This window comes from Gordionus sp. m RMFG-2023, chromosome 3, assembly GCF_954871325.1.
Source record: "Gordionus sp. m RMFG-2023 chromosome 3, tfGorSpeb1-WG-v2, whole genome shotgun sequence".
NCBI classification, from domain to species: Eukaryota; Metazoa; Nematomorpha; class Gordioida; order Chordodea; family Parachordodidae; genus Gordionus; species Gordionus sp. m RMFG-2023.
This window is the reverse complement of record NC_088777.1, coordinates 23,950,798-23,966,258: the sequence shown is the minus strand read 5'-3', so window position 1 is coordinate 23,966,258 and position 15,461 is coordinate 23,950,798. Positions and strand designations below refer to the sequence as shown.

General features: G+C 24.3%; 1 protein-coding gene across 1 annotated transcript in view; it reads right to left on the bottom strand.

Moving 5' to 3' along the window:
• Window positions 1-15,237, bottom strand: part of LOC135927442 (patanin-like phospholipase domain-containing protein atgl-1) — a 33,325-nt gene extending 18,088 nt beyond the window's left edge. The window contains exons 1-7 of the mRNA XM_065463416.1: window positions 14,985-15,237; window positions 14,587-14,819; window positions 14,479-14,544; window positions 10,028-10,188; window positions 9,879-9,985; window positions 9,352-9,714; window positions 9,170-9,305 (exon numbers count right to left, since the gene is read on the bottom strand). Coding sequence (XP_065319488.1) covers window positions 9,170-9,305; window positions 9,352-9,714; window positions 9,879-9,985; window positions 10,028-10,188; window positions 14,479-14,544; window positions 14,587-14,819; window positions 14,985-15,141 — 1,223 coding nt within the window. The 5' untranslated portion in view covers window positions 15,142-15,237. The remainder of the gene's footprint in view (window positions 1-9,169; window positions 9,306-9,351; window positions 9,715-9,878; window positions 9,986-10,027; window positions 10,189-14,478; window positions 14,545-14,586; window positions 14,820-14,984) is intronic.
• Between the last annotated feature and the right edge of the window lie 224 nt (window positions 15,238-15,461).

Below are 15,461 nucleotides of genomic sequence, written 5' to 3'. Positions count from 1 at the left end.
GAAAATTTTAGAATAATTCTTCATCTAAATAAATATAAATTTCTGAATCACATCTCATAATATAGGAAAATTTCTGATTCATTCATCATAAAATAAAGGTAAAATTTAATATTCATCCATCATTGAATAAGAAGTAAATCTGATTTCCCAGCATTTTTGACATGCTTTCAGCTAGTAACTTATATTTTTGATAACGGGTTCTTAAAAAATCTATAAAATATATGTAAAAGGTCACAACAATTATTTTTTTTTGATATTTATGCTAAAATAAAAATGGATTAATATTTCCTCCATATATACACTTCCTTCACAATGGCTTTCTTTATTTCCTTGTGTACAACAATATCTGAATCCAGCAATTATCAGAAATTTGCAAATGATTTAAATAAGGCATATCTGTGGTTTAATTATTCCTTTAAGTTCAAATATAAAATCAGATGAAAAATGAAATAATTCAGTTATTGAAATTAGAGACCATCACGGGCCTTGATTTATTCATCAGCCTCCAGTCCAGGTCAGCAGTAAAAATAATTTGCAGGCCCAGTCCATATTTAATAAAATATTCAAACCTAAGTTCATCATAAGTTTCAAAAATTTTTCCCAAGCCAATATCCAAAAATTTAATTTATTGTTTTAATAAATGAATAAATAAACAATATTTAAGTGTATTTAGGTAATCATTTTTTTGCAATACTGACATTTATTATTATTAAAAGAAAAAAAATGCAATATATTTTTAAGTTAGTCACAGTTTAATAGGCTAAATTTAAATGAAAATTTCAGTCCTGACCCAGGCACATTAGTAAATATTAAAATATTTTGTCACCTTAGAGATTATTCTATCCCCATTTTTGTCAAAAATAATATTTTTTGATTGATTGATTATTTAAGAATATATTAATCTATTTACATTAAAAAATCTTAGAATAATTAAGCTAGTATTAGATTATTCTATCTCCCTATTTTTTCTTATTGAAAATATATTATTCTGATTCTTTAAAACATTTTCAAGTATTATCTAATTGGAATTAAGAGTTTTTTTTTAACTGATTGTATGGTTTTATATAACGATCCTGATATTACTGGTTCAAAAAACAAAAAGAATATTTTATTATTTAAAGAAAAATAATATTACCATAATTTTTTATCATTCCATTAAAATATATTAAAATTTTTAAAATAAATAGTAATTATTACTATAAAATTTTTGGATTTAAAGAGAAGTTGTTTGGAGATTAGAATAATATTTCTTTATATAAAAAATAAAATTTGGTACTATCTCCAGTTTTAGAATAATAATAAAAATGATTTTTTAAGAAATATATCATGGTATTTTATATAATTAAGTGATGAGGAACTATTAAATACACATGAATTTCATATAAAACCTTATCTTATCTCAAAAAATCATTTAAATAAGACCTTGATAAATATTCTTTTAAACAAAGACCTCCTAACATAGATTTTAATCAAATATGGGATCAACCTGATTGTGTCACCAAAACTATATGGTGGTATTCATCCCATTGCAATTGGTTATTTAGAGATTATTAGCAAAAATAATTACTATGGGTAAAATCCAGAGTCTTAATTTATTAAGTATACATAGCAATTAGGATTGAGTGTTAAGGGAGAAATCAAAATAGCATGCCATTCGTATTATATTAAGAATCCTCTTCCTAACATGGATATTATAAAAGTCTACTTTAAAAATGTTTTGATAACAAATTTCGAGAACATTTCATTAATTGTTTTACTCCTAAATTCCTAGAGACATACATGGTAAAATGTGTTAGAACTGGTAGCTTGTCTTGTCCTTCACTGGGAAACACACAATTAAGTGGCTTCCACCACCCAAAAGGGGGCATATCCATTGCAATGAATTTGCATCCACTGTTTAGCAGTAAAATTTACCCTATTGTCAGGGTCCATTTAATTAAAAAAGGTTGATGGTACTTAATCCACTAATTGACAGTAATTTACCCTACTGTCAGGACCCAACAGTAATTTACATAGATTATTGGTGAGAATAGAGAAATAAGAAAATTTCTATAAATTAGTGAATTTTTGAATATCATTGCTTTCTAGATTTACCATCAAATATTTTGTTACAATTATGGATTCATATAATCATTGCTTTCTAGATTCCATCAAATATTTTGTTACAATTATGGATTCATATAATCATTCAAAAATTCACTAATCTATTGAAACAAATATTCTAAAAAGATAAGGCACACTATTTATTAAATATATATTATCTTATTTCTCTAAACTAACCAATAATCTATGTAAATTACTGTTGGACCCTGACCGTAGGGTAAATTTCTGTCAATTAGTGGATCAGGTACCATCATCCTCCTTTAATTAAATGGGCCCTGACAGTGGGGTAAATTTTACTGTCAAACAGTGGATGCAAATTCAATGCACTGGATATGCCCCCTTTTGAGTGGTGGAAGCCACTTAATAGTGTGTTTTTAATATGATAAAATATTAATGAATTAAATTTTTATATTAAATATTAACAATTGAGTCTTTAAATCTTCCATCAAGTTTATTCTGAAATCTAGGTATATATTTGCGTACCATCTTTAAATCTTCCATCAAGTTTATTCTGAAATCTGGGTATATATTTGCGTATCATAATAATATTTTCGAAGAGTTTTCCATATGATTTATAAATAGAACTGGTAGCTAAATTGAATGAATGCTGAGTTTGGTAAGGTGATTACTATTGGACCGATTACGCTATAATCATTTTTATTGGACAAATGTTTTAAAAGAAAACTATTGGCTAAATTTGATTGATGTTTTTTGAGAATTATTATAATATATAGCTGACCGGGTTGAAGGGTAATTATTTAATTTGTGTGTATGGTACTAAATATACTTTATTAATAAATTTTATATAAATATTAAAATTTAGGAAGAAAAAGAGGTAAAATTGTTGCAATATTAGAAATATCAAAATATAAATTTGTGATAGAAATAATATTGGATAAAATTTAAAATAGAGATGCTTTAAGATTTTTGAATTTTAAATATTGGTTATACATTGGCCTGAAAATTTTTTTTATAGCCAGGCCTGATCAAAAAACCAAGTCCCATGCAACTTTTATAAAATTTTGCTATTTATTTTTATTGTAATTTAATAAAAATGTCTTAAATTTAATTTTATATTTAGAATAAAATTTAGATTTGTGATAGATATCATATTGTGTAAAATATAAAATAGAAATGCTTTAAAATTTTTAATTTAAAATATGGGCTAGACATTGGCCTGAAATTTTTTTGCAGACAGCCAGACTTGATCAAAAAACCAAGTCCCATGCAATTTTCTTAAAATTTTGCCATTTATTTCTATTGTAATTTATAAAAATGTCTTAAATTTTATTTTATATTCCATTTATTTCTATTGTAATTTAATAACAATATCTTAAATTTAATTTTATATTTAGAATAAAATTTAAATTTGCGATAGAAATCATATTGTGTAAAATATAAAATAGAAATGCTTGAAAATTTTTTTATTTTAAATATGGGCTAGACATTAAAAATTTTTTTTTGCAGAAATCGCCAGGCCTGATTAAAAAACCAAGCCCATGCAACTTTCATATTCTGATTTTATTTTAAAATGAATTATGACTTTTATATATTTTATTTCAGTTCTCAACTAACAAAATTATTATGGTCTTTGGCGGGCTTGAGAAATTTTCCCAACAATATGGTTTACAGAGATTTACCTATCTCCAGGCTTGGGAAAAAATTATAAAATTATTATGGGTTGGCCAGGTTTGAGAAAAAAATTTCGATATTTAATATTAAAAAATTTTCAAGCATATCTATTTTAAATTTTACCCAATATGATTTCTATCACAAATATAAAATTAAATTTAAGATATTGTTATTAGATTAAAATAGAAATAAATAGAATATAAAATTAAATTTACGACATTGTTATTAAATTACAATAGAAATAAATGGCAAAATTTTATGAAAGTTGCATAAGACTTGGTTTTTTTGACCAGGCCTGGCTATGTCTGCAAAAAAAATTTCAGGCCAATGTCTACCCCATATTTAAAATTAAATTCCAAGCATATCTATTTTAAATTTTATTTAATATGATTTCTATCAAAAATTTAAATTTTATTCTAAATATAAAATTAAATTTAAGACATTATTATTAAATTACAATAGAAATAAATGGCAAAATTTTGGGAAAGTTGCATGGGACGTGCTTTTTTGATCAGGCCTAGCTGTGTCTGCAAAACAAAATTAAGGCCAATGCCTAGCCCATATTTAAAATTCAAAATTTTGAAGAATCTCTATTTTTAATTTTACACAATATGATTACAATTACAAATTTAAATTTTGATATTTCTAATACCCTTGATGCTCACGAATTACATTGCAACAATTTTACCTCTTTTTCTCCTAAATTTTAATATAAAGCATATTTAGTACCATATACCTCCCTGTCATTCTTGACGGGTTATTAGCTAGTAATAATATAAATAAAAAATATTAAATCATATATTTATTTGTGATAATAAAAAAAATATTAATATTAAATATATATAAAATAATTTTTTTTACTAAAATAAATAAATAATTAAGGCTAGGCATATCTTACGGAACGCTGACGGACGATATGCCGATGTTTGACTAACTTAGATTTAGCCGATTTTTAGGCTAAGCCTATTTAGGCGTAGTTTTTAGCCGATTACGCAACACTAATCGCAATATTAAAAAGCATAGCACACCCGTCAAATTTTTAAGCAATGCATCACTGTTAGCGCACCATTTAACCAAACCCTAATTTCGTCCAAGAAACTGGTTTTAATAATAAATCAAATAGAATGCTTTATAAATAGAATACTTTTGCAATATAACATTTGAACAAAAATAAAAAATCAAGCCCGGGTCAAAATTTTTACTGGGTTTGAAAATGAAAAAAATATTAAATTCAGGTTGGGGTTAAAAATTTATCTCTCCCTGTCTCTGAATTATTTTATTAGCTCTGGGTATTATAAATATTTTTATCATGTTATATAAATAATTTCAATATTGATTGATCAGTTAAATTCTAATATCATTAACGTTAATATTCAGTAGCTCAACTATTAACATCTTCCCTATGATTTTATTTTGGATATTCAAAATTCTTTATATGTAAATCAAATATAACTTGATTTATATTAAAAGTAAAATAATAAATATGTATATGAATTTTGATTGTTTTATAAGAAATTATAACTATAAGACTCAAAAATAATAATTTAATACAAGTTTAGTGAACAAGTATGTTAAAATATATAAACCCTTAGTGTGTCGGCTCTTTATAAAAGCATAAGAGAATAAATCTCAAATTAAAAATATTTATTATGAATTTTAAGACTATGTATTAAATTTAAATATTTGCAATAACTTTGGTAATTTAATGTGTTTAATCTATTTTTATTCGATTTATTACAATATGATAAGAAAATGGAACATTTCCCATTTGAATTTATTTATTTAAAATCGTTTTATAACTGTGATATTCAATCAGGCAAAAAGGAAGATTAAGAAAGAAAAATAACCAGATGCACCGATATCAGACTGTTCAATTTTAACCGCTACCAATTGTGAGTAGTGAAATACATTAAAAAGCTTAACCCATGTATTTTAAGAATTTTGAAATGTAGCTATGAGCTATTGATAAGAAATAGATTTTTTGAATATTTTCTAATTTAAATTTGCATAATTTTAAATAAATTATTAATCAAAGAAATTAGTATCATTTGTTTCAACGGCCTCATGCAATCAACTATATTTTATAAATGATACCATATGAATATTATGGACCTCATTCCACAACATATTTTAGAACAAATTAGCTATAAAAATGGATTTTATAATAATTTTTAACAGGCGCGTAGCCAGCGGATGAGGGGAGGGGGTAGAAAATATTTTTAAAAAAATATAAAGTTTTTTAGGAATTGTGCAAAGTATTTTATTACAAATTTTAGCAAAAGTTAAAATTAATTTCAATATTTCTTTCCTGTTTATTAATATTTTATCTCAAAATTTAAAAATTTTTTTTCTTCACTTTTTTGAACCTTAAACATTGATGGATACAAGATAATTTTATCAACCAAAATATTTCTATATAATTTATATTATTAATAACTTTGATTAGGCAAACATTTCTAGAGCGTATGAAATGTTGATCTAAAGGGACAGAATTTGCTGTATAGAAAGAAGCTTTATAAGATGGATTCTTCGACATCAAGCTGTTACAGTATTTTCGAAACTAGAATAACATTTCAAGAGATTTATGTGATTGTTGAAGCGAAATTATTAAGATTCGCAAGCCTTGACTTGTACTTAGAACTTCTATATTAACGTGGACATAATTGAGGATTACTATATAATAACCGTCGTTAACTTTTGCATACATTTTTGGCTCAAATTAATGAACGATTTGTGATTCATCAAATAGCTCTATCCAATTTACAAATACTATTACCGATAATCCTTCTGAGGATATATTATATCTTAAATATTTATCTAAATTTTATTCAGAGGATACAAATATATCAAGGTGAAGGCCTATTAATTTTAGAATTTAAATCTTAGTATGAAAGAATAATTCTAATAGAGAAACGAAATGAAAGTATTGCATATTTTAAAATATTTCCAAACAACAATACCAATTAGATAAAGTACAAATGAGGATCTTTTCTTGCTCTTAAATATTTTGTATTTTCAATATTTTTTTAAAATATGATTGGTAGAAATACTTTTTTGTTTTTGTATTAATTTGAATAATTTTAAGAGGAATATTAAATATTTGAATATTAAATATTAAAAAGTAGGGCTGTGCCGATATTAAATATCGAATCGGATCAGTACCGATATTTATGGTTTTTCAAAAATATCGGATAGGACAGATACCTGTAAAAACATCCGATCCGATTCTTTTACTAAAAATGCAATTCTTAAAACTTTTGGTGAAACTTTGAATTATTATTACATCGTATTTATTATATTTTTAATAAAAAAATTTTTTTAAAAATGTTTAAAAAAAAAAAAATTTACATTAATAATATTTTCTAAATAATTTTTTTTTAAACAATGCAAATGTTATTTATTTTTTTAAATAGATTAAGTTTTTTTATAAAAATAAAAAGGAACAACACCCAAAGTTTTATTTATTTTTTTAAATAGATTAAGTTTTTTTATAAAAATAAAAAGGAACAACACCCAAAGTTTTATTTTTTTTTAATTTTTTTAAAAAATAACACCAATTTTATTATTTATACTTTAAATAGAATTATTTTAAATATGGTTTCTGAATTATGGAAATATTCCGTAAAGATAAAGAGAATTTTGCAAAATGCGTTATCCGCAGAATTCTAATTTCAAGGGGAGGAAAAATGAAAAATTCATTTAATAGAACAAATATACGGAAACATTTAAAGCGATTCCATCAAACGGAATTCGAAGAGCTAATACAAAAAGAACGAGAAATATTAGAAAAAACAAATCAATTTTTTTAAAAAAAGAGCCCTGAAAGTCATCCAACAATATCAGCCATTCTTAATAAAACTAATATTTGGAAATATTCCGATCCTTTGCCTGAAAATCTAGAGGCTCTTATATTTATTTTTAAAAATCTAATATATTATAATTTATATGTTAAATATTACAATTTTATAAACCAATATAAAATGGATATATTATATTTATTTTATCTATTATAATTAATTTTTTTTAAATTATAATTGAAATTAAATTAAAATTCTTTTGCATAAAAAATATGATTTCTTAATTTCATTTGGTTCAAAGAGGGGTGTGGTAAAAAATCAATATAAATATCGGATCGGTTTTGAACCAATATCGGATCGGTGAAAAATATGTGGATCGGCACATGAAAAAGTATTTTGAATTTATTAGGATTTCAAATAAATAATACTCTTAGTATTTTTTAAAATATAATAATGTAATATATTTTATATACATATACATTAAAAAAGGACAAGAATTCACCAATATTAGCATTTTTTTTATTTATAATTTATAATAAATTTATGAAATTCAAAAAAAAATAATTATAAGAAAAATTTTAATTTTTTTATCATTTAAAATTTTAAACGATCTATATTCAAATACTTATTTTCAAGCGTATAATACATCTTTTTTAAGGTGCAAGTTATATTTATAACATTTTTGCAATTATTAAGATAATGAAGCCATGGCCAGGATACTAACAAAAAACTAAATTTCCTATGGTTTTTTAAAATTTATTACAGGTTTAAAACTAAAGTGAATGTGATTTTATAAAAGAATGTGTTCAAATGTAATCTCTATCCATCGCTCTAGATAGATTACGAAAGAAGAAGGAATAATATTATGGTAAACTACTTCCAATAATATTTAATGTTCGGTAGAAACTTACTTATTTTACTTAGAAATGATTCAACTAAATAAATTATCCCAAAATGTATTATTAAGTACTAGCTTAACGTATTGCATTTTGCGAACGATCTTAAAATTTAACGGAATATATTTTTAGAGTATTTTTCTTAACCCCGCAAGTGGCCAATACCCAAAAATGATAATTAACGTTAATAAATTTTAAAAAAATTATAAGCTATGAATATATAAGAAAGGAAGGTATTATTAACTTTTTCCCCTATTTCTTTTAATTCAATTTACTTATATATAAATTTCATAAATTAATTATAGTTATGTATGATAAATAAAAATTAGATAATATTGATGAATATTTAAAAATAAATATTATATTTTTTATTTTGATATGAGTGATATTGGTATAGTGCTAGAATCGGTGATATGGGTATCGGCCAAAAAAGCGGTATCGGTGCATCTAAGAATATAATATTAATATTTTTCGGGCCATGAGCAGATGTCGGACTGGCCAGACAAGATTCTAATTAACGATCATTTTAAATCTATAAGTTAAGAAATGTAATATTTTTAATTTTCTGAAAAAAATTTTTCGGGATTGACATTTTAATGAATAACAAAAGATTTAGTACATTTCAAAACACTATAATTAAACTTGGCTAATAATTTTTGAATTATCATCTTTAAGTAAATTTATGATTTAAATATATAAAAATTTTAGTTCACAAATTATTTTTAAAAATGAATAGAAAACCTTAATGCAAGATGTAAAAACATATCCATCGGAAAGAGGCAGATGTAGACGTAATAGGCAAATAGCTTCATGGGAGGAAGTTTAAGTATAAAATTAAGCAAACCATTGTCCATTTTTTTGCAGGCGGCTTTAAAAGCTGTGAATACATATATAAATTAAATATTCTATTGGTTAAAATGTACCTTCCGAAATGGCGGGAGGCAATTTTTTGATTCTCTCAAAATCTTCTTGATTAAAACTTTCGTTAATCAATAAATTAGATATATCATTAGTAAACGTTTCTTCAATCTTGTAATTTTGGTGGTCACAGTATCCATTGTTTTTCATCTCATTAGTACACAGTGGAATTTTGCATTCAACACATTTTCCGTTAGAATGTTTGATTTTTCCAGTATTTTTGTCTTTTTTTGTGGGGAGCAATGATTTTTCGTTTTTGGCCATATATGCAAAGTATCTTTCCGCTTGATTTTTTAAGAGTTTTTGATCCCTGTCGGCTAATTTTACATTGGTTTTAAAGCTTAGACATCTGATACAAGATATTAAACCTGTTAAATATTAACATTGAAAAAAAATACATAGTTATCGGATTATTCATTAAGGCGGGTCACCATCTCGATAAAGTGAGAAGCTCAAGAGAGGTAAATTAGATGAAGATAATTTTTCATTTGAGTTCTCATTTTATGGAAATTGCTTTTTGAAATTAATATACTTTTTCTTTGTAAAAATCTTAGAGTATCTTCAAACCCTTGCTTGCACATATCGCTCAAAATTTCGGCAGATGGAGGAAACAACGCATAAAAAAGTCTGTGAATGTTACTAGAAAAAAATCATAAATATGAATGCTTTTGAAGCAATTACTTGGCATTTAATTGTATATTACTGTTTGTAATACTAAAGCTGATAAAACTATGAGAATTATCTAGGGGGCATATGTCAGTCTCGCCCGCGAAAGGTGAAATTGTTATTGTATTATCATCAAAAATTGGTTGATTATCTGTTATTCCTCCATCTAAATATCGCTAAAAATAATTTCAATAATTATATCAAATTAGTTGTTTCTAAAATAACAGAAATATAATAAACTTTTGGCATTAAATGCCAGAAATGCATTGAAATCGAGTTTAAAATTGGCTTATTAATAAAATTGATTAAAATGAATAATATTTTTGAATAAAATTAAGATTTGAATCAATTATAGCTTCTTTCCTTGTAATTTATTTAAATAATAATTAGTTTTATTTTCAAATTAAAGAATTATGTATAACATATTTTACTATATTTTGCATATAGGTTCAATTATTTGATATAATAAATTATTTAAAATGATTTTATATACTAAGTAAATCCTGAAATTAATTTTTAATATATAAAACTATTTTAATTAAATATTGTTTAAATAAAGGAAAAATCTTCCTAAATATTTCAATATGCCCTTATTTAAATAAATATTGATATTCAATATTTTAATACCAAGAAAATTAATTCATATATCATAAAACTAGATTTATAAAAAACTTATAATTTAATTTAAAAATTAATTTTTTTATTTTAAAAAATTCCAACCCCATTTAATATCGTCTAAAATTCAGCGCGGACTAGCCTGAATCGGCACGTAAAATATTGTGATCAATTTACCATCTCATAAAATAATTTTGTACAAGAAAACTTTACCATAATTTTATATTTTTCGATTGGCCAGTGGAGCTTTTCTAAAAAATATAACCATAATCCGAAAAAAAATTATCAAATTAGGCTAAATAATAAAAAACAAACATCTAAGCCTAGGAATAGATTTTTATGCAAAACCCAGGCCAATTATTTAGAAATTAATTTAAATAATATTAAAATATAGTTGTAAAATAATAGAAAGAATCTCATAGAGCCCTGCGTCGGTTCTATTGTTAGAGGCAATCCGAATTTTTATCGGACTGCTAGAAAATATGCTATTTTAATAAAAGCGGAAAAATTGTTATTGCTGAAAGAAAATAAAAAATGGTGATATTTCGTAAGAATTTTTTTATAATAAACATTAGTAAAAGAATTTTTTAGCATTTCATCTAGTCGAGGTCTGAGCCTGGCCCCAATTAAAATGTTAAAATCATGGGCCAATCTGATCGAGAAGAAAGTTTGTCCAAGTATTCTACGTAGATATAATTATATTTCTTATTCTAATATTAAAATAATTATATTGACATATTTAAACCATTTATTATTAGATTAAATTAGGGGTGTACCGATACCACTTTTTGGAAGCCGATCCAATCCGATATTCCCGATATTAAATTGATATCGGCCGATTACCGGATATCATATCTAATTTTGTATTCTGTAAAGATACCAATGGTTTTAATTTGTAATATACTTTTTATTAGTATTACACTATAATTTAATTATACCATAACTTATGTCTATTATATAGTTTATATTCATTTCTATTGCAATTCTAAAAGTATATAAAATATTTTTATTGTTAAATCATTTTAACATAATAAGTAATAACATTAATCTATAAACAAATATATTATGAAATTTGAAATAAATATTTAAAATAATATTTATCATTAATATATCGAAGATTTCTTTTTAGAAATGCCAAAATTTCCAATTTATCAGAGGTCAACCTTGGCCGATGATAACTGTCAATAAAAACAGATTATGAAGAGATTATCGCACACTTTTAAAATAGAATGTGCAAAAAAAATAATAATATGGCAGAATGTTTATTAATTAATTATTAAAAAAAATATACATGAATATGGATTTCGATTTTATTTATAAAAATAAATGATTTTAGATATAGCTTTTTTTAAAAATTTTATTTTTGTTAAAGACGCCATTTTATATCGGATCAGATCGGCAAATTTTATAATATTGGCCGATAGCCGATATTTTAAAATGAGTGAAATATCGACCCGATCCGATAAAAAAATATCGGTACATCCCTAGATTAAATGAATTTTAATTAACCTATATTAACGTCATTATTTAATATATATTATATAACCAGTAAATAAATTTTAACGACTTGATTATATTATAAGAAAAGAAATCATAATTTAATTCAGAGTATATAAATAATGATTAGTCCAGCTCAAACTAGACAGCAAAAATTTTATATGGGGTTTCTTGGCCTGGACCTCTAACCCGAAATAATTCTTTATGAAGGAAACCGGCACATGCCTAATTATCAACTTCCTACAAGTCTGTAAAAATTTCTTAAACAATTTTTCTAACCTGGCCCGACAATTTTCCAGATATCATGTTAGTACTGGTTATGTATGAGTTAAAATGGGGGTATCAGTACAATCCTGATTTAGATCTATTCATGGGTTCAATTATATTCTAAATAGAGAATTGAATCTAATTTTGTTAAGGCTAATTCCAACAATTTTTTTGTCTGAGAAGACAATATAAAATTGTATTTTATTTTTATGGTGCTTTCGTGTTTTAATATTATGATAGAAATTTTTAATAAAATAAATTGTCAAAAAAAAAATACTTATTAGAGATCTAAAAAGCCCATAAGCAGGACTGGTCAAATTTATAAAAAAATTATACCAGGGGCCTGACAAAATATGTAACGGCGAAAAAAATAGTGATGTAAAGGAACGCCTTCACCAATATCGTTTTAAAAAAAACATGGTGAACGGTGTTCCTTTTATTTTAAGCGTAAACATATTTTATTTTTTTTCTGCCAAACGCGCTTGTTTTTTACGTTCGTTCACTCAAAAAAATTATGTTTTTATTTTAAAAAGATTTATATTGAGGCCGGGCTGGGCCTAAAATATTTTTTAAAATACCTGGACCGGGCGAAATATTTTAAATTGCCATTATTATCTATAAAAATCAATATTATATTTAAAAATCTTTTTAAAATATCCGAGCCAGGCAGAAAAATATTTAAAAAATGAAATTTGGGCAGATTTTTGAAAAAAAATTCAGGCTGGGTCATGCAAATGGTACATCGTCTCTAAATTTTATATTAAATATATTTTTTTTAGTAAGGTATTCATATATTAACATTTTCATTATTAAGAATTTTTAAGAGGTTTATTTTCTTACTCAGCTATTTCCTTCAAATATCAGCAGGCTCTCTCTTTTCTGTTTAGTGTTTATTTTACTTTGTTTTATAGTATTATATATATATATCTCTAATGATTCGAACTCAGGTGTTATACATTTGCCATGGATGAATTACAATAAATATTTCAATTTTAATTCTTAAAGAAATTATTAAAATAAATTATATAAAACATGGAGCCAATAGTTACTATAAAAATAACATGCATTTGAGCTAATTGACACTTACAATAACGAAAATATTAATCAAATTTTAAAAAATTACATGTTAGTCTGTCCCAGTAGTCAATGCGTTAATATATAGTTTTGATAAAATATCAAATCTATTAAAATTATAATTTTTTTTAGCTATAAGCATGTAAATATCAATTATTTTCTTCATAATACATCTGGTATTTATACTCAAATGACATTGGATAAGGAATAAAAATTAATTAGTTTTAGAAAATAGGAGAAAAAAGAAATGTAGAAGCTTCAGACCAGAAAGTCTTCTGAAATCTCTTTTTTTTGACAAAGAATTAGTGAAAAATTTAGACAATGATTGCCACTAAAATTTTTTAAAACAAAACATAAACATTAAATATTTTTAGGGCTTGCCAATCCACAAAATTACCAGTAGCAAATTTATTTTTAATTATTAATATAGGTATTTTTTAACAAATTATTTTTTTTACTAATCAAATAATATTTTTATTAAACAAATTTTTTTTTATTGATCAAACCATTGTATTTAATACTTATATTCTTAATTAAATTGACTAATTATTAGTTTTATAATTGCAAAAAAAATTATCAAAAAATGGTCAATATTTTATAAAATATTGGAGGCTTTTTAATTTTTCATTAAAAATATGGGACAGTGTAGGCTAAAGAAATAATTAAAATTTGGGTCTACTTAGGCTTGAGTGGATTTTTTTTTAAATGCTGGGTTTAAAATTTCTACCTATGCAGCTTTAATACAAAGTATTATAAAAAATCAAATAACCAAAATATAATATAATTTCATTAATTATGAATTAAATACTATGTTTATAACATAAATAAATATGCAATTTTGGGGGTGTGTCATTATTATTTAGAAATAAATTTTAAAAGAATTCACAATAAAATAGCACATTAATTTTTTTCCCTGATTTTCTTGAATAACAATAAAAATAATTATATACAATGGAAAAAAAATAAATAGGAGTAAACACAACATAATCATAAGATAGAATTTTTTAACTTACAACTCCTTGGAAGGATGGAGGAATGATACCACAATATATTGGTATAAATGAACTACAGATCAGTAACTATATTGGAAATGCATATATATAATATAAAATCATGATTACTTGCATCAAATCTTCTTTGGATGCAAATTCTGAAATAACAACATTTTTTGAGTCAGACACTCTAGTTAAGGATATAAATAGACGACCTGATGCTATTTCATGAGCATTTGGAGGTAAAACTTTATTTAAACCATTTCGTATAACTTTAGTTATATTAAAACTTGGATGAAGTGGGCCTAAGCTTCTAGAACGAGCTTTGGCTGCAATTGATAATAAACTGCCTATGGCTTGCCCTAAAAAATATTTTCAAGAAATGCAAAACTGATATAAAGAGAATTAAATAAGATATCAAGTTTGGAATTATGTAACAATGGCTATAAATCTTAAACATTATAAAAATTTATAAATGAGAATTCAAATAAATATATAATTAGATATTATTTAAATGCCTATAAAACCTAAACAACAATTGCATATAAGACAACATCCAGCCAAGGCACCTCCTGATGCTCCATATATTTTACCAACTAAATGAGGGGCATATTCTTTAAGGCAGCTGGCAACTCCTACATGATAAACTCCAAGAAATCCACATCCAGAAAAAGACCAATCCATATTTTATATTTTAAAAGAATATTAATTATTATTCGATTGTAATTAAAAAATAATAAAAATAAAATTTAAAAAAATATAACGATATTATAATATGTTGTCAGGTGATAGTTAGAGTAGTTTAAGGGTGAGTCTAAAACATGATTCATTGAATCCATGGTAATTACTAAACAACGACTAGGTTTAAATACTAACTGGAAGTTAAATAATATATAATTATTGTAGAATAGATTTACAATTATCCAAATAATGTCATTGAATTTGTCCTTTCGAAATTTAAATTTCACTATACATAAGCAGGGTTGTCAGGTCAAAATTTACAA